We start from the raw sequence: 23,706 nt of genomic DNA on the forward strand, positions 1-23,706 counted from the left end.
CCTTCACCAACAAGTCACTCTTGAATTCTCTCCAATCCAGCTTCCCTGTCCTACTATGCCTCTGAAATTGTGTGTCAAGGTTAACAATGACCTCTGTATTGCCAATTCCATTGGCCACTTTGGTCCTTATCTTACTTGATTCTTCAGCAGCATCTCTCTCCTTGGAAACATTCTCTTCTCTTAGCTTCTGTGATACTACTCTGTGCAGAAAAGTGTTAACATAGCAGGCCGGAGACTGCTAGCTTTTGAAGGGGCCTGTAAGGTCAGGCCTTGGCTAGCAACTGAGAACTTGATTTTCAGGAGTGTCCCTGTTGTTCCCTAAGTGATAACAGTGGCTTACCTTGCCTACGCTGAAACAATGTAGTTTATGCTGAACATCTGCTTTCCTTCTGAGAACCTGAAATTTTGTAGGCAGGAGGTGCGTAGATGGCCAGATCCCAATAAATATCTTGGGTACTGTGTCTCTAATGAGTTTTCCTGGGTAGAAACACCCCAATACCCTACACATTGCTGCATTTTCCTTGCTGGGGGAAGAGTGTGCTCTGCATGACCCTTTACAGGAGGAAGATGGCATAAGGGAATCTGCCCAGGGATTCCTCCAGACTCCACCTGTGTCTTTTTCCTTTATGACTAGTACCATGTATTTAGTAGAGTACTGTGAGTACAACTGTATGCTGATTCCAGCGAGTCTCCTGGTGAATATCTGAATGGGGAAATGGTCTTGAGGACCCCTAACACCACTCTGTCCTGGTTTTCCTTTTCTCAGACTCTGTTAGTTTTTCTTGCTCTGTTCCACTTGGAGCCTCAAGGTTTTACTCTCTTTTCTATCTATACTATTTTCTAAGTGATCTTATTTAGTCCCTTACCATTAAACATACTAAAATCTATATGCTGACAACTTCCAAATTTATAGCTCCAGCTTAGTTCCTACCACTAACTCTAGAAGCTAATATCCAAAAACCTGCTTGAGTCTTCACTGAGGATCTTGCAGGCAAACTTAATATGGCCAGTATGCAACTCATGACTGCTTTTTCTCAAAACTGGTCTTATCTTCTGTGTTTATGAATGACTGTTTCTTACATGCTATTACCAAAGACAGAAATCTTGGAGTCATCTGTGACTCTTCTCTCTCACACCACATTCTATCATCAAATTTTGTTGGTTCTACCGCCAAAATATTTCTAAAATCTGACCATTTCTCACCATCTCACCCTGATACAAGCCATCATCATCTCTCACCAGATTGCTAAAACAGCCTCCTAATAGTTTCCTTATTTCCATTCTTACCCCTGTATAATCTAGTCTCCATTCAGAGTCGGAGGGCTTCTTTGAAAGTTTAAATCAAGTGATACCATTTTCCTGATTAAAAACTTGTCTTTTGTTTCTGTTGTTCTTAGAGTAAGTCTAAATTCTTGGCCCACTTACTAGGTTAGAAGAAAGAGTAGGTGCTCTTGCATTGTGAAAAAGCTTGGCTTGAACAAGAAATGGACAGAAGGTCAGAAGGAGCAGAATGAATGAGCGGGGATCAAGATAAGAGATAAAATAGAAAGAGAGGAAGGGGTGTTCTCTTTCGGGACCTTCTTTTTGAGTATTTATTACATAAATACATGCTTGCATATGGAAGCAAAAGTAATAACACAAAACTTTTCTCTAATGAATTTATCATTTACAAAATGAGTCCCTACTCAAATATTTTCCTATGCAAAACACTAGTACTTATTTTCCCCATCCTATCTCATTTAGTGGTCCTTCAGTTGACATCCTCATTGGTATGAACTTTGAGATTGTGGTACACATCCAAAAATATTCATCAAATGTAAGTCAAATGAATCAAAAAGAATTGCAAATCTTACAACAGGTATAAGATTTCATGAAGTTTATGAAAGTGATATTAGAGAACTCTTCAAATCACATGCAATGCTGTTGGCAAGTGAGGCTCTGCAATCATACCAGTTAGCAATAGAAGCAGAGAAAATAGAAAAAGAAGGTGCTTCAAAAAGGAATAATTTGAATATTAAGCAATTAAGGGAGGTCATTAAGAAAACTCGATGGGGCTCTTGATAATTTTTGCAAAAATGACTCTCTACCTATGAAGAGAATGATGGAAAAAAAGGACCACAGACTGGGAGAGCACAGACTGCAAATCACCTATAGGGTATAGGATTTATGCCGAGAATATATAAAGAACTCTCAAAACTCAATAATGAGAACACAAGGCCCCCAAAAGGGGACAAAAGATTTTAATAGATGTGTCACCAAGAAAGATATATGGATGCTAAATTAGCACTCAAAAGGATGCTCATCATTATTAGTTATTAGGAAAATGTAAATTGGAAGCATAATGGACTACTACTACATGCCTACTAGAAAAGCTAAAAAGATTGACCATACCAAGTAGGCAAGGGTGCAGAGCTACTTGAACTCTCATACGCTGTTGGCAAAAATGTAAAATGGCATAACCACATTGAACAACAGCTTGCAGTTTCTTAAAAAGTTATACATATACCTACCATATGATCCAGCCATTCAACTCCCAGGTATTTACTCCAAAGGAAAGGAAATATATGTCCATAAAGACTTATGCATTAATGTTCATAGCAGCTTTATCTGTAACAGCCAGAAACTGGAAATAGCTTAAGTGTTCATCAACAGATGAGTGGATAAGCAAATTGTAGTATTTTCAAACAATGAAATACTAATCAGTTATTTGAGAGAAAACTATAAAACCACACCAATCTTGATGAAGACTGTGTAGTCACTTGACCACCTGGGAATCTGTCAGAAATGCAAATTGTCAGGCCCTACTCTACACCTACTGAATAAGAAACTCTGGGGGTGGGAGCTCTCTAAACCACTGCCTTAGACTCATTTGCTAAAAGTACCAAATGAGGGTTCTTGATATGTCAGTGTTCTTTATTCTCAGTAACCATTTATGGCTAACTTAAAGATAAATTTATCGGAAAGTATCAGGTAACTCACAGATTTGATGAGAAAATATAAGAAACATTCTCAGATAACAAGCTGCAATTAAGGGAGTCAGGGTAGTGGGGGAAGGGTATAGCTCAAGTGGTAGAGGGCATGCTTAGCATGCACCAGGTCCTAGGTTCAATCCCCAGTACCTCCTCCAAAAAAAAAAAAAAAAAGGGGAGACAGGGTAGCTAAACAGTCTAGTTAAGATGATGCTGCCACACCAACGTATGGCATCTCTTCTACTTGCCATAGTGGTCACTGTAGGCAACCACCTCTCTGTGATAACACAGCCATGAATGTCAGACTGCCTATACTATAGTTACCATAGATCCAGCATCATCCATCATCCCTTCATCTTGGCATTACTTGCTCAAGATTCAAAGTACATGGTGGCCAAGCCTGGGTCACAAGGCTGTCAGGGGAGTGAGTAGAGGGTGACTCCTTAGGCTTCAGAAGTTAGAGCTTACTTCTTACCAAGTCCTAGACAATGGGGGATTTCCCAAATTTAGCACATGGGTTCAAACACTGAGTAGTCAAAGCCAATTACAGATGCCCACTATTGTAAGTGTTCTGCATAAAGTAAATTAGGTGTATTTTTGGCAGGACCATATTCTAGCAGAATCAATCAAATGCATTCTTTGTATTACTAATTATGGACTATTCATAAAAGAACTATCCATAAAATTTACTCTTTCTTTTTGAGAGATACGTCTTCTCATTCAAGTGTTGGCTTACAGTGGACCACAAGAGTGGATGGTACCAGTATGTGCCTTTCGATTCCATGTTTGAGTAAAGACTATTAATGAAATGATTGGGTTCAGAACATCGCTACTTTGACTAAACTCTTGGTGGCCTTCAAGTGGTGTTATTTAAAACTGAATTAATTGGACACTCATAGGCAAAAATACGAACTTTAACCTAAATGTCACACCTTGTACAAAAATTAACTCAAAATGGATCATGGACTTAAATGCAAAATATAAATCTATAAAACTTTTAGAAAAAAAAATCTCTGAATCTAGGACTAGGCAGAGTTCTTAGATATGACACCAAAAGTTTGACCCACAAAAGGAAAAGTTCACAAGTTGGAGCTCATCAAAATTAAAAACTTTTACTTTGCAAAAGAGCGTATGGATGAAGAGGATGAAAAGACAAGCTATAAACAAGAAAATATATGCAAGCCATATATCTGACAAAGGAATCATAACTGGAATATATAAAAAACTCCCAAAACTCAAAAGCAAAAAAACCAAGCAATCCAATTAGAAAGCAAATAAAAAACAGGAGCAGAAATTTCACCAAAGACATGAAGGTGGCCAACAAGCACATGAAAACATAATTAACATCATTAGCCATTTGGCAAATGCAAATTAAATCCACAGTGAGATATTGCTACACACTAATCAGAATGGTTAAAACAAACAGTAATGGCAACATCAAATGTTGGCAAGATACAGAAAAACTGGATTAGTCATACATTGCTGGTGGGAATGTAAAATGGTACAGCCACTCTGGAAAACAGTTTGGTGGTTTTTTATTTATAAAACTAAACAAAGCAACCCAGCATGACCCAGCAATTGCAGTCCTGGGCATTTATCCCAGAGAAATTAAAACTTATGTTCACACAAAAACTTGTAGATGAATGCTCATAGCAGCTTTATTTGGAATAGACAAAAACAACCCAGATGTCCTTCAGTGGATGAATGGTTAAACAAACTATGGTACATCTATACCATGGAATGCTATTCAGCAATAAAAGGAAACAAACTATTGGTACATCTGACAACTTGGATGAATCTCTAGGGAATTATGCTGAGTGAAAAGAGCCAATACCAAAAGGTTACATCCTGTTTGATTTCATTTATATAACAGTCTTGAAATGATAAAATTGTAGAAATAGAGAACAGATTAGTCATATCCAGGGATTAGGGACATGGCAAGGGTCAGGGAAGTGAATGTGACTATAAAGAGCAACAGGAGGGATCCTTGTAGTGATGGAAATGTTCTTATCCTGCTTGACTATATCAATGTAAATATCCTGATTGTGATATTGGACCACAAATAATACCAATTATGGGAAAATAAGGTAAGGGTACAAGGGATTCCTCTGTATTATTTCTACCACTACTTGTGAATCTACAATTATCTCAAAATAGAAAAGATTAATTTATAGAACAAAACAAAGCAACAACTAAACAACTGAATTACTCAGGTTCTGAGTCCAGAAAGGCAGCCCATTCTCTATGGGTAGGGATGAGCTAACACTATTAGAAACATACCACCAACATACATAGATACATGACTTTGTAACCTGGTCTCAGTTTACCACCTTGTCTCTTCTCCTGCCATAATCCACACTTTCTGTGCTCCCACCGCAATGTACTCATTGCTCCTTGGCCTAACTGGGCCCACTGAAAACTTCAGAGCTTTCCACTACTGATATCTCTGCCTGGGATATACGTAACTAGTTGACTTCAAGACTTTAAGACCCTAATGTTGCCACTTCAGCTCGCCCAAGTATTTGGTTACTGCCCACAGCATGGTATTCATCTATCTGAAATAGCTTTTAGGATAAAATCCAAAATTCTTAACCCAGTTTACAACGTACTATGTGATCTAACTCTGCTTGCCTTCTCAGCCTTATCTGCACTCCTACCTTCTCTCCCTGAGCACACTGGTCTTTTCTGAGCTTCTCAAACAAGTCAAGTTCTTCCCCCACCTCAAGCCTCTACTCACTGTTTTCCTAACCAGATTATTTCTATTATCCTTCTCCCCAACTACTCATTCATCAAGTGCTACTTCCTCAAAGAAATCTTTCTAGACCTCCCAGTTTAGGCTAGGCCTCCCCTGTTTTACACAATCAGAGCACCTCTGATCCTATTAAAGCACTTAACAAAATTATAATTAAATACCTAGAGATAGAGTTGTTGAATGTCTGACTGCCCTGTTAGACAGTAAGCTCAATAATAACCATGCAGAAATGGATCTTAGGAAAATAGATATTTGATGTTAAATTTTAAGTTGTTTGTGTTTTGAGCATATAAATCCCTTTCTCTTCCTGAACCTGTTTTCATTTTATTGACACACACATACAAAAACCTTGTGTGAATGGCTTGCTGTATAGAAATTTAGGAAAAAAGCCAGGTTCCATGTTTGGGTTAAAGCAGTTCTGGAAACAGGGACAACAGAAGCCTTGTGGTAAACAGAACTAGTTTGGCAGAAGCAAAAGTTTAGAGCTGGGAGTGACCATAAAAAAGTTTAAGTCCCCATCCTCCAAAACTGACAGAACTATTGGATGAGGCATTGAAGTTCTCACAGTCTGTAGAAGGAAGTTTAGTTTTACCTAGAGATCTTAAGAGGTAGAAAGATCACAGAAGACATCTGGTTACCATTTTAATTTATCTGTTTACTTGTTTGTCAATCCACTAGACAGTGAACCCCTTGAGGACAAGTTCTGTGTCATCCATTTTATGATCTCAAACTTGGCACTCAGAAGGCACTCAGTAAATGCTTACTGAATTAATGAATATATACTTCACTCTGGAGAATTAGGGATTTGATATATTACCCTTCGTGTGAATCTGTAAATTTCAAAAGAGATTCTGCTTAGCACAAAGTAAAAGATCGCAAAGGGTAGCATTTCAAACATCAGATAAAATGTGTCTTGCTGGCTATTCAAATTATTTATGCAGACAATTCCATTCTCTGCCTATGAGCAAGGCCTGTTCTATTTAACATATAAAAACAGGGTAGGTGGAAAGAGTATACATCCTCCTTGTGCATTAGTTATTATCTCTCCAATGACTCTATTGTTAATTTCTTCAACTACTGTTAAAAAATACAATACATCTCTTTACTATATTTGATTATGAGGGAAGCTGTGACCGCCTACATTATTCACAGCTTGTCAAAAAGAAACATGAAGAGCTTCAGCTGTGTTGAAAAACCCCTTTTTGCATTTAAATATCAAATAGGCTTTTTTTTTTTTAAATAACACAAATTTATTATCTTAGAGTTCTGGAGATCAAAGCCTGAAACAGTTTCATTGGGCTAAACTCAAAGTGACAACATCAATGGCCACTTATGTGATATGAAGATTCTAAAAAAAGCTCTTAATCTCCCAGATTACTCCCTTTTGTTCCCATGATGTCTAATATTTTAAAGTTAGAAGTTCACTCCTTAAAGGTCCAGTTCCAGTAGTACGGCAGACAGAGCTAATGCAGAAACTGTCTTATATAGGAATGCTACATTAAACATAAAAGTAAGTGATAACCATAGATGAGTTCACATACAGAAAAAGAAAATCTCCGGATACTAGAAACAAAGAGGAAAGGAAAGGTAGAGTGATAAGCAAGTGAGTTAACTTTGCATCAACTTTGGGGCAATGTTATTTGATCTGGAAACAGCAAATGAATCGGGTTTTACTTTACTATAGAAGTTGAAGCCTTGGACCTTAGGGTGTTCGAAGTAAAATATTGCATAAAAACAGAACTCCCCATGGTTGAATTCCTGGGCCTTTAACTTGCATGGGATAGAAATCCAAATCTTACATTTACTGAAAAATGAACAGAAATATTGGTTGGTACTAGGCCTGTCATAGTTTTGTGGATCTGGTGCAAGCGAACAAAAAAATTTCTCTGGGTTCCATGGGATTTCCACAGAATAAAAAAGCCATCTGAAGATGCTCTTATAGTATAAAACATAAAATACAAGTAAATGATCCGTCAGGAACAAAAATCAACACATAGAACACTATTATTTGAAATAATAGAATGCCTACATATGATTCTCTAAAATAATTAAATAAGTATGTCTAAATGATTAAAGAAGTCATTAGAGCTATAAAGAACAAAACTCAATAAAAAGTAGAATAGGGAGATTTGAAAAAGAACCAAGTAGAACTTCAAAGCTTAAAAACATAATCATTGGAATTAGAAACTCAATGGACAAGTTAAACAGCAGATCAACACAGATGAACAAAGAATTCTAAGAATTAGAAATAGATATGATAAAGTTACCCAGAATGAGGTAGAGATAAAAAGACTTGCAAAATATAAGTAAGAAATATCGAGGTTAGAATAAGAAGGTATGACATGTGTCTAATGGGCATTCTACAAGGAGAGAAAGGGAACAAAAAGTTGTGAAAATACCTGAAAATTTTGCATGACTGATGAATGATATGAATCTTTTGATTTAAGAAACACAAATCCTCTGAAAAACAAATAAAAAGAAGCCTACACTTAGCTACATTGTAGTCAAATAGCAAAATGCCTAAGAAAGAGAAAAACTGTAAGATAATAGAAAAATTCATTCCATTGGCTCTGATTTCCTTCTTACTAAATATACTGGGTAAGAAGGGGTTTTGGTTGAAAAATTCACAACTTAAAAATCCTATAGGAACTAGGGAAAAAAACCTCTCATTTCTCAGGTCCAATATTCTTGTGACTTTAATAAATGCAACACAGAAGGAGTTTATTTACTTCTAAATAGTATGCTCTGACAATATTCATCTACTTGTCAATATACCCCTAGTCCCAAATACATCATATACAGAAAAAACTAAGGCAGGGGAAGGCATGAAACTAACAACCTGTCTTTTTTGTTCACCACTAATAAATGGATTATGAAGTAGTGGGCCAATAAGTATTTCAGTGACATAAATATTTGATTGATAATTATCCCTGCCAATTCCTCTAGCTTGAGGAGAAACCTCTCTCTTCAGAATACTTTCCATGAAGGGCTACTGAACTTTCAGGGTCTCCCAAGAACAGCCTGTTTCCTAGAAGGGTCTCATAAGAAACTAACGTTTACCTCAGGGTCTGACTAAAAGCATACTGGGTTATTATGCTTTGGCAGAGTACCCTGAACTTCAAGAGAGAAAAAAAATGCTTGAGAGTTGGTTTGAGAAGATATTAGCCCCAGACTTTGGGCACTGTCTTTAATGATGAGCAGACCAGGTCTTCTGGAGAAACTTAAGGTCTTCCTCTATTCTCAACAGAAGGGGCTTGAATAGTGTTTTCTATACAACTTCACAAAGAATAACAGAAAGGGAGTTCATCTCTTTTGCTCCAATGATTCTTCCAATTTTTGTAGTTCAGACATCCATTCCCAGGGAAACTAACATCATCTGGAACTCTTTCTTTGAAATCTTGAATCTAAACATTCCTGTTCTTCCATATCCTTTGCTTCATATTGTTCTTGTACCTCATCAGGATCTGAGTCCCTTGACAGCTCTGCTCTTTAATCAGTCCTCTTCTCTTAGACTTCAACCAATTTAGACCTTAACCATTTTCTTTCAAACATTCTCAACTCAATGATCTCTACTTAGAGAATTCCATGAGTTAATACAGATAAAGCAAACAGGTTGCGAGAAGTCCTCAACAAATAGTAGCTAAAACCACCACCATCACTACCACTAACATACAAAACATTCTCTTGCTTCTTTGCTATTCTATCAAACCAGTCTGTACATCATACAATTGTGGGCTGCTAAATATTATTGGGGAAAATCACTAAACTGGGCAGGCAGATGATGATAAACTCATACTTCCAGCCTTAACTGGCAAGCAGTTCTGTTTCTCTAATCAGTTTTCTGAATTTTGAGACTACTGTAAGCCTTCTCCAAACTCTTCCTTCACAGAGAAAAAAAAGAAAAGAAAAGAAAGAAAGAAATCATCAGAAAGAACTTCAACTTCCAGCCACCAAATCTACAAACCTTTCTGCTTTTGTACCTGTCCTTTCCTGCCTTCCTCCTCCGACAGCAGCAAGAGAGTATGGTTTGCTGTAAGGGCCAATGACTCTACATTCTCCCCCATTCTCTATCATCTTCATCCATATACTTTCAACCTCTCTCTCCACTGGCTCCTTCTCATCAATACTTAAACATATCCCACCTTCTAAAATTCCTCTTTTCACTCCAACTACCCTCTTCTCTCTCCTGTTCTTCCCACCCAAACTATTAAAAAATGTTATCTACCTTTGCCATCTCTATTTACTTCCCATTCATCCTTTGTCATTGTAATCTGGTTTCATTCCTACACTCCACTGAAACTGTTCTTCTCTGTTCTATCAATAACTCCAAAAAACCCTTTTTGGGTCTCATTTCATTTGACTTCTCAGTCACCTTGGTACAGTTAATCACTTCCCCCATCTGAAATGCTGTTTTTTAAAAATGCCCACTTTCCTAGATTGCCCACTTCTCTGACTGCTTCTTTTGAGTATTCTTTGTAGACTCTCTCCACTTACTCTGTCCATCCTTAAATATGGGGCTTCTCAGAGTTTGGTCAAGGGCCCTATTCTTTTCATACGGTTAATTAAACAAGGAGGCCATTAGGCAAAGGTGGCTCTAATGCCTTGGTGGCCTATTTAAGCAAACCAAGGTATAAGTGTGTAAATGCCCCAAGATTATGAAATCTAAACACTAAGGACAACCAATCACAAACAGTTAACTAGGCTTTAAGCTGTAGCCAGTCAAATAATTAACTTTCTTTGCTTCTGCACATTCTCTATATGTCTTTCCCCTGGCTCCTGTGGCGCTCCTAGGTTGGCTCTCCCCAATTCCAACTGACCTTTGCTCAAATAAATTCTTCAGATTTTTAAATATGCCTCCGTTTGTCTTTTAACAATGCTCTATATCTTATTCCCTCCAACCCATCCATAAGCTAATCCATATTTCATTTTAGACGGCCCTCTTGATTCATACATCAAAATTATTTCCTTATCCCTTAGGCATTTCACCTCCATAGCTGTTTCTGCTGTGTTTTCTCAATGAAGGGCTTCAGTATCTATTCAGTTTCCCAAGCCAGAAATCTGACGTCATCCCGACTCTTCCCTCTGTTTCACTCTTCATATTCAATCAACTACCAAACTCAGGTCATTCGTGCTGAAATAGCTCTCAAATCAATTCAGCTGACATGCAGGCCATCATTATGTCACATCTCCTTAAGGGAGTCTGCCAGTTTCCAATCTTGTCTGTTGTAATCCATTATCCACACAAAGCCAGGGTGCTTCTTCAAAAATGTAAATTATATCATGCCACTCCTGTGCTTAAATTTTTTCAGTTTCTTGTCGCCTTTAGGCTAAAGCTCTAAAAACTCCCCAGTACGTCCTTCTCAGTCTCAATTCTCCACTCCTCTCTCTGCAAACAATCTTCAGTCATTCTGAAATTCTGTGAATTCCTAGAGTGCATGCATGCAAGCTGAGCTGAAATACACGTTCCTCTCCATTCTTTCTCTAACCAACTCTGCACTCAACCCTTAAGCCCTTAAACTCAACTTTGTGTATCACTTCTAGGAAACCATCTGACACCCCTCCGTTTGAAGTCCTCTTTAGGTGTTTCCAGAGCATCCTTCACTTAACTAGCAATTAAGCGCAGTATTGTCTTGTAATTGCGTATTCCCTAGTCTATTGCTCTACGAGATTGTAAAGCCCCCGGAGGGCAGAAATCAGGTGCTTTTAAACTTTTCATCTCAAGGGCCTAAAAGGAGCGTCTGACACACAACACTAGTTCAATGGATATGTTGAATGAATTTGAATTTTTTTTTTTTAATGAAGGCGGCCAGGAGACTACCAGAAAGACGAGGGATTAAAGGGGAAAAGTAAAAAAACCCATAAGCAACAAGTGGGACGGACAGAGTACCTAGCTTTTTCCATAAACTCGGCGTGGGGTCGTCTACCTCGTCGGAGGCCACGGCGGCTACGGCCCCCGAGGGCGGCCTCAGGGAGCGCGCGACCCCACACGAGGAAGGACAATAGCTTGGAATTCGGCCTCGTGTTTCCGGTGGGATAAGCTCGCGCTCGGCCGGCGAGGCCCGGGGGGTGGGGGCTCCGAGCCCGTCCCAAGGCGAGGAAAGCGCGGCCCCCTCGGCTCTCACCGCCTCCGCCGCCGCCACCACCTCCTCCGACGCCGTCGCCCCGCCCCGCCCCGCCCCGCCCCGGAAGTGACTAGAGGCCCGTCCGGAACCTCTGGGCCCGGCGGCTGCAGCGTCACCAGACGAGCCGGTGCGGGACGGGTGGAGCGGCCGCTGCCGCCGCCAACGAACCGGGAATCGCGCGGGCCAGCAGCGCGCCGGCTAGGGGAGGGGGCCCAGCGATCGGGCCGAGGGCGACGGGCCGCCTGCTGCCGCAGGGCGACGACGACGCGGAGGAGGCGGAGCCCAGAGAGGGGTGGGGGCCGGGGAGGGTTAAGGTGGGAGGGGGTTGGGGGCTGTCCCGGGGCCAATGGAGCCGGCCGGACGGGCTGGCGGCGGGGATCCCCCGGAGCCGGGTGGGCGTCCCGGGCCGGACCCGCGGGGCTTCGTCCCGCAGAAGGAGATCGTCTACAACAAGCTGCTGCCTTACGCCGAGCGGCTGGACGCCGAGTCCGACTTGCAGCTGGCCCAGATCAAAAGCAACCTGGGCCGGGCAGTGCAGCTCCAAGAGCTGTGGCCCGGGGGCCTCTTCTGGACCAGAAAACTCTCCACGTAAGTGTGCTCGGGGCCTGCAGGATGGGCCGGAGGTAAAGGCTCGGTGTGACGGCGTCCGCGGGGGGCGGTTCTTTGTCCGTGCCGGACAGCTGGACCCTCAACTCTGCCCGGGTTCGGGCCGATTTTCTCCGTGCAGTAGTCCCACGGTCGCGACCGAAGCCTGGGAAACGAACACTCAGGCCTTCTCCCTGCCACTTTGCTACGGGATCTTTCTGGCCCTCACTAGCCCTCTACGTTCTCCGCAGCTGATTCTCCCGCAGGTTTCTGGTTGCTGTCTTCCGACATTCCCGGGGAGCGGGAGGGCATTGGTCCCCCAGGGAGACAAGCAGATGAGCGGTCCTCCAAGGGTCCTCGTTGGACCTTTGCCCGCGGCGGGAGGCGGTGAGGGGAAGCCGAGAGGATTCGTCTTTGGGCGAGCAGCTCTCGACTTTTCCTGATGTTGCCTCTGGTTCTTTCTTTCCCTACGGTCCCTGCTTCTATCCCTTAATTCGCGTCTAGAAACTTTCTGAATGGGAAGGAAGCCGTAGGGAACTTCCAGGTTCTGCTTTTTTGGGCCTTCTCTGTCTTTGTGGATTTGATTGAAAAGATTGGTTTAAAGTTAGCTTTCAGCGCATTCTTGGGCTGTGTACTAGACGTTATTGTTGAGAATGTTGAGTCTTAGAACCTCGGGAAAGTGTATGTTGCTCCTGTTGTGACATTTCCTTTGGGAAAATATACTAAGGAAAATAGAGAGAGCTGTCAGATTGTCCTGGGCGTTTTTAGTATCGGCTTTCTGTAGATTTTTGAGTTGCTACGATGAATATAGATTACCTAAATCCGTTTCAGTTGTTCTGGTCTTTTGTTTGTTTGTTTTCGCATAAACTAGCTGCAAACTGTAGTGCTACTGAAATTAGGGGAAGCCGAGTAAAATACAGTTGGGGAAAAGGTTAGAGACTTGTTTGCTAGATGGGCATCTTCACTGTGTCAGAAGAACTTTTTGAAAAAAGACTTTTGCTATATCTCGTTTGGTTGACTATACATAAAATCTGGCAACATTTTATGGTCATGCATGTGGGTACGGGTCTTTGAACACACAAGACTTAAGTCACTTATCCAGTGTTTACCCAAATCTGCTGAGTGAACTAGGTGATGACTAAGGGTTTTGTAATGCAATAGTCGTCTCTCCATTTCCTCACAGGATGATTCTTATCTGCCAGTTATTAGGGAGCCTCTGACAAATTTCTCCACTTGGTGGTGGTGGTGGGAATAATTACCATTTTAATTGAAAAGCAAAACTAAAACACTTAATTTGCCCTTTTCAAAGAGTGACCATAAAATGTCAAGGTTAACAGCTCTCTTCTTGATTAAAGTGTGGTGTTAGGATCCATGGGAGACTTGGAGAAAAAAGAAATAGAACATAGGGAGAAGAACCAGTTTCAGTAAAAACAGAAGAATGTTTTATAAATGATTAAAATCGGATGATTTCTCAAGTGAGCCTCCTAGGTTTTTGCGTTACTTGGGCACTGTAAAAATAAAGTTACTTTGTCAGTTTCAGTGTTTCCTCATTTTAATCACTTGGATTAGATTTTCCAGAGAATAACCATTTTGGGGGACACATAAGGCTCTTTATAGGTGCACAATATGTAAATATTACCAATGTGTGAATGCATATCTGGTTTGGGTTTATGAATCAAGAATCTACAGAGGTGTAGTTAAGCACTGTTTTCTGACTTTTTTTGTTACTAAGCTTGGCAACTTAACACCTAGAGATTTATTATTTTTGGCTTATTAGGTATATTTACCTAGAAAGGGCTAAAAATACAGTGGAGACAGCCCTTGGTATTTAGGACAAGATTGCAGTTATGTGGCATAATAACCTATGAACCCAAAACCATTTATATCTAAGTAACCAGCAAGAATGCTATCAGATAGAATTTTATTTTGGAACAGTGGTTTAACGCTGCAAAGTGATTCTTGGGATTACGTTATAAGACATTTTGAACTTGGTGGGACATGTTGTGATCTTGGGTGTATTTTTTTCTCCTAAGTCATGTTAAGGTGACCTGATTATAGTTGTGCTTGTTTTTTAAGCCTTGTGTGTGTTGCACAAGTTTACATCTAAATGATGCCAAAACATGTGATGATAGCTGTCGGTTAGTTCAGTAGTGATCTAAATGTACTTTGTAGAAGAATGGAAAGCAGCAATGAAAATAAGATCTAATTTTTCCCATTAGCTCTGTGATTGTGGTCAAGTATTCAATCATGTGTTTCAGGGTACCGGTGAGAGAAATGAGGGATTTGGACTGAATAATTCCTCAGAAGCTTCCCTGCTCTGTTATTTTATGATTTTATTTTTTATCATCTAGAGGCTCAAATAAGCCAGTGTATATCTTTCTACAAGGACTGTTTGAGCAGTGTGTAAAGTACTGGAAATAGTTGCACAAATCAGGTGCATTCCTAAAGAAGACCAGAGTGTAAATGCTGCTGTTCAGAGGCACTTGGACTGGATCCCTGACAGTGGTGTTTGTCCACTAATCTGGGTGTCATAGGACTGAATAGAGTTCTGGTTTAGGAGATACTCAGGCTCCCCTTTTCTTTTTCTTTTTTACTTTTTACCTCATTTTGGTAGTTATAATTATCTTCCAATCCATCTCAAGACATGCAGGTCTGTTTAGCAGATCTCTGTGAAGAAAGGTTATTTCTGTGTGTTAAGAATTGGCCCTGTGATACAGTACAAGCTCCCTTAGTTTAAAGTACTGCCTGTTCAGGAGAGATTGTGTGATGTAGTACATCACAAGACCAGTTTTAAAGAAGCAAGGAAACAAATCCGACAAGAGAGGCTCAAACCTAGTGGTCTTTGGGAAATGGCAGTCAAGACAGAATGAAAGGTACCAGTAAATGACTGCTATGGCCCATGTAGAGAATGAACGGAACTGAAGAAGGGCTAATCTTGAAACTTGCCTTTTCTCCCTTGTCCTTCTGGACCTTCTGTGAGAGACCGTGAGGTCTAGTCAGAAGAGGTTTGTCTGTACCTGGCATTGCCATGAACATTATCATAGGTCTTGCTTAACCTCTCTGTAGCTTTAGAGTCCTCTTCTGGGGAGTGAGAGTGTGAACTACAAATGATTTTTCAAACCTAAAACTTAGTAGTGGATTGTTTCATAAAAGCAAAATCTTAAACACAAAATAAGATAATTTCTTTTGTGCTAATTTTTATTTAAAGCAGAATTTTGATTTTAGTGACAATGTGGGTTTGGAGTATTATGAAGCAAATTTAGATGCTTTCTTTCAGTGAAAATGTATTCTCTACTGTTTTATAATGAAATGACTGTATTATACTAGAATCATTTTATTTGCTAATTAAACTATAGCTTCCTGGTTTAATTATTATTGAGAAAGTTATGTAGCCTTACTGGATAGGAATTGGATTAAACCACATAATGTATTTAATTTGATTATACCACCACTGGAAACTTAAGTTTAGTCAAGATATGTGTTACCAAATATACTTACTTATCTTCTCTTGTGAAAAGTAATATGTGACTACAGGAGCACCCAAATTCATATTATCTCTGTGTTGGTGAAGAAAGGAGAAAATGCTAACCATTGAATATCAGTTGTCTACTAATAGTGTGTCTATTTGAATATTGACATTGTGAAATACACAATAAATATAAGTGCTTTTTACTTGTAAAAGAATCTTGAAATCTTGGCAAATTACCACATTTAGCAGTGAGAACCAGTTAGAGGTAGTGGGAAAGGTTTGTCTTTCTTATTAAGTAACCACACTCAAAATGGGACCCAAAATTTTGTAGTGAGAAAGTTGATTTTCCATAGAAAAAACAAAGTAAATGAATTCAGTGATTTTGGGAGACATGAATTTGTCTGATAAAGTTCTATGACAGTATGGTAAGGTATCCTTCACTTTTGTTTTTCTGTTTTGTTTTGTTTGTTTTTTACTTAACAGACTATTTTTTAGAGCAGTTTTAGGTTCAGAGCAGAACTGAGCAGAAAGGACAAAGTTCTCATATACCCCCTCCCCTGTCCTCCTGACATGCACACATTTGATTTTTCATAGCAATGCCAAACTCACATATTTTTTTTAAAAATGTTTGAGGCCCTTCCCATTTTCCAGGGATGTCTCTTACTCCTTCTTTTAAAATTCCTTGTCAGTTTTCTCTTCAGTAGTTAACTGGCTATTTCTTGTCAGTTTCTTATGTCATTGTGACTATATGTGTGATTCTGATGTGAACAGTTTTCTAATTTTTTTTTTTTGCTTTAAAACATTTTTTAATATGGAAAGTATGAAACATACAGGAGAGGGAAGAATAATATAATAATCCTGGGTGTACCCACCACCCATGTTCAACAGTTACCAACTCACGGCCAGTCATGTTCCTTTTGCCATCACTCCCTTCAACCATTTTTTTTTTTGGAGCATATTCTTCATAAATGTTTCCAATATATATTTTTAAGGAGAAAGAAAGTAAACAAAACATCGATACCATTATCAAACCTAAAAAAAAACTATTTCTTTGATCAACCTCAAGAAGTTGGATTCTTCGTAGAATTTATGATTTTACTTCTGAGTTTCCATTTCATTTGCATTGTTTTGTCTAAGGTTTACTATAAAGAGACCTCATGAACAGATGAAAGAAGCCACTCATTAGTGAACATTTTCATATTATGACATCTTTCTTTTCCCCTCTTAACTTTGGAGACATAGAATCCTGGGATAACAAAGGCTCCCTTGAATTATCTCTATTATAAAATTGAAGACGCTTAGGTTTATTGATTAATACATAATTTGATGCAAAGTAGTAGAGGCAAGAGTCTTCTTTGAACAAATTATTTTGTAAATGCTTTGTATGGGTGAGGCACTGTTTTTGTCACTTGCGATATGTCAGTGAAAGAATTCTGCCCTCCAGGAAGTTCCAGAGTGTTCTTTTTCTCTTACTGCAAATTTCTGTTCATTTAGGGCAGAGCAAGCAAGGTAATTCCATCAAGAAATTTGGGGAAAGAAAATATGAATTCTAAGTACATTACTTAAAAAAATTCTTATTCTGACTAGTATGTTTTAATGCCTTACACTGAGGCACTGAGACAGGCAGTTAGAAAAAAAAAATAGTAAAACAACACCATTCATTTTTCTTCTAAGATCTGAAAGTGTCACTTAACAACAATTTCCCCAAGTGTTCTTGATTAAGTGTTATAAAATAAAATTGTCTTTGAAATACGTGTTCTTAATTGAGGTGAAACAGAGGCAAATTCTTAATGTTTATTAAGGGACACTTATGTATTAGTGAGTAAGTGCACAACTTCTAAACCAGTTTTTCTCAGTGTAGAACCTGGGAGTTATCTTTTTTCTATTAAGTGAGATTCATTTCTAGTGAATCTTCTTCACCACCTCATGTACTTTTTAATAGAAAATTCAAATCCATGTTTCCCTCTAACCTTTGTAGAAAATTTAGACCAAAATCTCATTTGTACTGTGTGAAAAGCAAGCTGAGGACATGGTAATAAAAGCAACAGCAAGCAAACAACAACAAAAACCCTCCGCATTCATTGAGACCGGCCAGTGGAATGTTAAAAGCAGCACATACTATAAATATTCCCATTTGGAATCCTGAAGTTGGCTCCTTCCATATTCGGCCTCCCCTCAGCATTTCTTCCCTTGTAGTGCTCTCGCTCGCCCTCCCTCCCTCCCTCCCTCCCTCCCTCCCTCCCCCCCCTCCATCCCTTATTCATGCTTTTGTATTCTTCGTGTGCATGGCTTCTCTGTGCTTTGAGCTTCCTTGAGGTCTGTGTCTTCCGTGTTTACCTCGCCTTCTTTTTGCCCCCAGCACTGAGGGCAGCAGCATAGATAGTCATAGGTACTCAGTAATACTAGAGTGAACTTTTTTTGTTATTGGTAAGTTAAAGCATTATGCAATTCCAAGGATTTGTTAATTTTAATGGTCAAAATGGAGAAAATGAACCTGGGATGAGATCTATTTTAATATTGGGTTCAAAAGGAAGTATGTATTTAACCAAAGAAGTAGAAGAAAGGAGCATCTTGGTTGAGGAAAAGAACGGTGTGTTTCATAAAACAGAGAGGGTACAGGGGAGTGGAATTTAATAAAGTTAATTAGAGAGCAAAGCAGAGTATATTAGTTGCATCAGGGAGTTTGAGACTTTCACTTAAAAAGAAATCTGTAATTATTATACTTAAATATTTCATATTTGTGGGCATCTCAATATTTCTTCTGTATGTTCATTTTTAAGTGTTCGTAGAGAATTTTCCAAATTGTGGGTTATGACCAAAGGGTTGTACAGTCAGTTTAGTAGGTCTTGACCAGTTTTAGTTTGGTTGGGTTTGTTGAACTAGACTAAAATTATTAGAATGGATTTGTAAGTAATAAAGGTGAATGATCAGGACCTTTGTTTCAGTTATATGTATGTTTATGTGTATCTTGGATTATGTATTTATTACTATGAGTTGTGGCCAAAAAAATCGAAGGCTACTGATTTTTACAGGCTTCTTTCAGTACTTCAAATATATAATCCACACCTATTTATTGAGCTATAAAGATAGAAAGGATGGAAACAAAAAGCGGGAATAGTTAAAAAAAAAAATCAGTAACCCGAGGGATTTTATGAGAGAGCATTCATAGATTGTTAAATGAGTGGTGTAGATACTGCCTACTATCTGTTAAGGGCTCAGAATGTGCCAGCACTATGCTAAGGGCTTTATATTCATTTCATGTGATTTTCACAAACAACTCAATTAACTGTAGGTTTGTTTATTCCAATTTTACCACTGAAGAAATGAGTCTTAGTGATTATGTAACATCGAGTTTGCCTGCTGACCCCAGGTTCTTAACCATGATGTCCAGAATAAGGAAAGCTCCCTGGACTGTATCACCTGGGAAGACTACCAGGGAAAGAGAATCTGCAGCTGAGCCTTGAGGTAGGATTTGGTTAGGTAAGGAGGAATTTGGAGAAAGACATTTAATGTGTGGGAACAGAGAGTGAGGAAGTTGATCATACAACTGTTAGTCTATACTCAGAGCATTATATTGAAATAATCAGTTGTCTGTCTCCCTCTCTAGGCTGCCTGCTCCAGCGCCATTTGTTACTTATTTTTATGTTTCCATTGCCTGTTGCCATGTCTGGCTCTTAAAGTGACACTCAGTAAAGCATTTTAAGAAATGAATGCCCTTTATCCATGCCTCAAGAGAGACAACTGGGAAAAGAATAAAGGCATCATTAGGTGTTAATAGTGAATGACTTTATTACTCTAGAAATTGCCATGTCATCTTTAATAAGTCATAAAGGATATAACTATGACATACAGTGTGCTGAAACTCCAGTGTGTTCAACGTGTGGTGGAGGGGAATAAAGAGATGTAGACCCCAGATCTCCTTGTCCATTTAGAGCCTTCCATCACAAGTACTATGCTTGGTGAAGATGATAGACTCAGTTTTTAGTGAGTTTTGGAAACCTACTCTCAATGTTTTAAAGCCAATTTGTTTAATTTGGTCAAATATTTATTGTTAGTTTGAAGGTTGTTTTTTTTTTTTAAATAGAACTAGCCCTGATGAGCTAATTGTAATTATGCACATCACTATATATCTCAAGATATAATTGTACATTCAATCAATTGAAAAAATGTTTCCCAGTATTCTCACCTTGTTTCATTACCAGTTAGAGCTGAGGGTTAAATCTATGTGGAGGTGTGGTCCCTGTCACCAAGGAGATTTCAGTCATCTGCAGAAATGGAAGAATGTATACATGCGTAACTATAGTATGAGATAGAATGTGAAAAATTCTCAAGTTTAGTACAAGCTATTAAGGAGCAGAGAAGACAAGATAGCACTTTTGATTGGGAATGAAGATGTTGTGAAGGGAGGAATCCTTAAAGGATAGATAAGCTTCTAAGGATATGAACAAATAATTCAAAAGAAAATAATGAGAAAACATAGTAGGCAAACCTCTTGTTTTTTCCCCCCAGGATAATAAAACATAATAACTTTTATTTATCAAGAATATTTTCTTCTCAGGCAGGCAAAAATGCCATTCCAAATACATTTTATACTCAGTGCTTCAGGCTGAAATTTATTTCTGTAATGAATTTCAACATAAATCCTGTTTGTTAGGTTTTTGTACTCCTCCACCAATACGTCAAACAATTTGAGTTAGGAATTCATTGTTCAGTATTTGTACACTTGGACAAATATGTAAATGCGAAGATGTCTATTAAATATTGTTTGTAATTTTAAAAAAAACAAAAATAACATAAATGCCTAAAAATAGAATTGAGTAAATCACTATTTTTAATGGAATACTAGATAGCTGGTAAAAAGAGTATGGCCAGTCCATATTTATAGGCATAGAACAATATCTTGAACTTCTGTTAAATGAAAAAAAAAAGTAGTAAATGATATCTATAGTATCATTGCATTTATGTTTTTATGAAGTATATACATATGTACATTTGTTTATAAATAAAATCTAGAAGGATATATCCCAGCTGTTAACAGTTGTAGACAACAGTTCAAATTTGTATGATTGGTGAACCATTTAAATAAGCCTATATTGCTTTCCTAATAAAATAATAATTTCCTCCCAATAGTATTTTCCTCTCAGGTCTCCAGGATGCAGCTTATAGTTGGTAGGAAAGAGATAGAGAGAGAGAGAGAGAGAGAGAGAGAGATAATTAAATATATAGGTTTATGGGGCCATTCAAAGATTTCCAGCATAACTAGATATAGATACCAAAGGAACGTTATCTTTTTATCCATCACTTAACTCATTGTTTATCTTCTGGGTTGACCTTATTCTTTTTTTTTTTTCTTTTTAACTAGGCAAACATCTTAGGATATATTTAACATCTTAAGTAATTAAAGAAATATAAGATGAAATAGATTGTGTATTATGTTTTTAATGATTTAAATAGATTTTTAGAAGCATATATTGTGCTCCAGTCAGTCTGCTAAGGTTAAGTGGTTCTCAAACATAGTGAAACATCTGGAAAACTTAAAAAAACAAACAAACAAACAAAAAACTGGTGCCTGGTACCCCATTCTAGAACAGTTAAATTAGAATATGTTTCATGCACATTAATCAGTTATCTATCACCATAGCCCTCTAGGAACCCCAGGTTTTACAAATAGACAACATTGAATAACTTGCCCAGGGACTGACACAGAGCAATTTGAATTCTCAGCAAACTTGTAGGACCATGCTGTTCCTGCTTGCTTGGCTACTGTGTTGAAATCAACTCATATTCTGTCTATCCAGAGCTGATTATAATGTTGGGAGTTGTAAAGCAAGTTAGCATGGAAACATAAGACATCCTCCACTTTAGATAAGGCCTTTATTTCAACCAGCAGTCACTTGGAATTCATATTCTTGTTTATTTGTTTATGATGGCCTATCCCTTTTTTTGATCCTCAGCTTGATCTTTTTTGGAGGGGAAATAGGAGAATAAGCAGTTCTTTTAGTTGTGTCTTCATGTCCCAGAAGTATGCTGTTCTTGCTCTGTTCCCGTCTGGAGCTGTCCCCTGTGCCTCTTGCGTCCTCTTTCCCCAAATGCTCAGATTATCTTGACCTTGAGTTGCCTATTCAGAGTGATGACAGCTCTCTAGTCTTTCAAGATTCAGTTCAATAATCACATATATGATGAAACTTTGGTTTAAGAAGCAAGAATCACAAAACTCTAGAAAGACTTTATCCCCCTCCTCATATATATTACTTAGTTTTATGGGTATCTGTCTCCTCACATCTGATTGTGAGTTCTTGGCCTAAAGGAACTATTTAGTTCATACTCTTGTGCTATATCATTTGCTCTAGAAATGCTTTTAGAAAACAGGTAAGTGATTGAAAAGAGGAAGAGAGGTGGGTTTATGAGAAAAGCCTGCATTTTACCTGTCTACTTTTCTAGCAGTGAGGAGTTATATCTGCATTTTTAACGTTACGTGTATTGATGAAGGACTTAGTCCTGGAATAAAGCCAAAGTAATTAATTCCCGGTCCTCTAGTTTTCTCTGCTAATTTTGCCTTTAAAAAACTTTTTTTTTTTTTTTTTTAATTTGGTGACATCTTAGGAACAGAAGGACAAGCCTGGAAGTGATATAGCTACAGGGAGGTGTGTATATGTGTGTTTTTGGTGGAGGGAGGAGTTGAAGCTACTGTCTGAAATAAAATTTTGTAATTGTTCTGGGATTTCATTGGTCATGGTAGTTTTCCTGGCTGTAAAATACTTGTCATTTAGCCCTAGCTGTCAAGTATTAAAACACATTAAAAAAAATCCTTATGACTCACTATTTATTCAAATAGTGTACATTTTAGTACAGTTCCATTGTTTTAAAATGTAACTCTTGCACATTTCTTTTAGAGACATTTCTAATCAATCACTGGTTGGTATTATTAATGGAGCAATTTTCCTTCAACTACCATTATTTTTTTTTATCTGGGTGCCATATAGGAAGCCTGCTGATTTTAAAAAACCTGTTCTTAGATTTTCTTACATCGTCTAAAAGTAGTTTTTAGTTGATTGTTTCAGATGTTTTAGGTATAATAATAGAATTTACACCATACTGTTCTTCCTTTCCTGAAAGAATTACCGTTATAAAAGTTTCCTAGTTTACTCTTTAGTCCAGATTCAGAATAATGCTAAATAATAACAGTAAAAAAAAAAGTCGTTATTGCCTGAATATTATTTTAAAGGAAATACCTCTTGGAGGAGGTATACCTTAAGTCTGATAGTGGCTATTTAATTAAGACTCATGCCATGTTTTTAAACGATTTGGTTTCTTTTCGTTATATCTGGTTAATATTTTCTAATTTACATTTTATTATAATCAGACTGGCCAGTATAATATCCACATGTTAGAATTAAATGAGGTTTTCTTTGTGAACTATTTTACAACCAGTTTTATAGGTATTCACAGAAGATTGAAAGGAGGGCATAGTTTCTGTAAGCTCACAATTTTTGTTTGTCTTAGCTTTATTCATTATATAATTTCTAATTAACTTTAGTTGAAGTTAGATTTAAGTGGTAAAGACACAGTAGTTGATTTTGTTGCTGTTAGCGCATAAAGTTTCATTTTCTTTTTCAAGACTATGTAATAGTTGGTACTGTATACTTTTATCAGGAGTTGCATTAACCAGTGGTTCTCTCTTTTTTTGAAGTTAGTAGCCATCCTACATCTATTAGAGATTGAGCAAAATGATGATAGCTTTTATTCTTTATGAATATAATGAATTTAAACATCTATTGCAGTTAATTATTGTGATTCCTGCTCTCATTT

At 38.1% G+C, this 23,706-nt stretch overlaps 1 protein-coding gene across 1 annotated transcript in view; it reads left to right on the forward strand.

Moving 5' to 3' along the window:
• The first annotated feature begins 11,960 nt into the window (after window positions 1–11,960).
• PSME4 (proteasome activator subunit 4) overlaps window positions 11,961–23,706 on the forward strand; it is an 85,335-nt gene continuing 73,589 nt past the window's right edge. The window contains exon 1 of the mRNA XM_010990271.3: window positions 11,961–12,431. Coding sequence (XP_010988573.2) covers window positions 12,190–12,431 — 242 coding nt within the window. The 5' untranslated portion in view covers window positions 11,961–12,189. The remainder of the gene's footprint in view (window positions 12,432–23,706) is intronic.

This window comes from Camelus dromedarius, chromosome 15 (assembly GCF_036321535.1).
Source record: "Camelus dromedarius isolate mCamDro1 chromosome 15, mCamDro1.pat, whole genome shotgun sequence".
Classification (NCBI taxonomy): Eukaryota; Metazoa; Chordata; class Mammalia; order Artiodactyla; family Camelidae; genus Camelus; species Camelus dromedarius.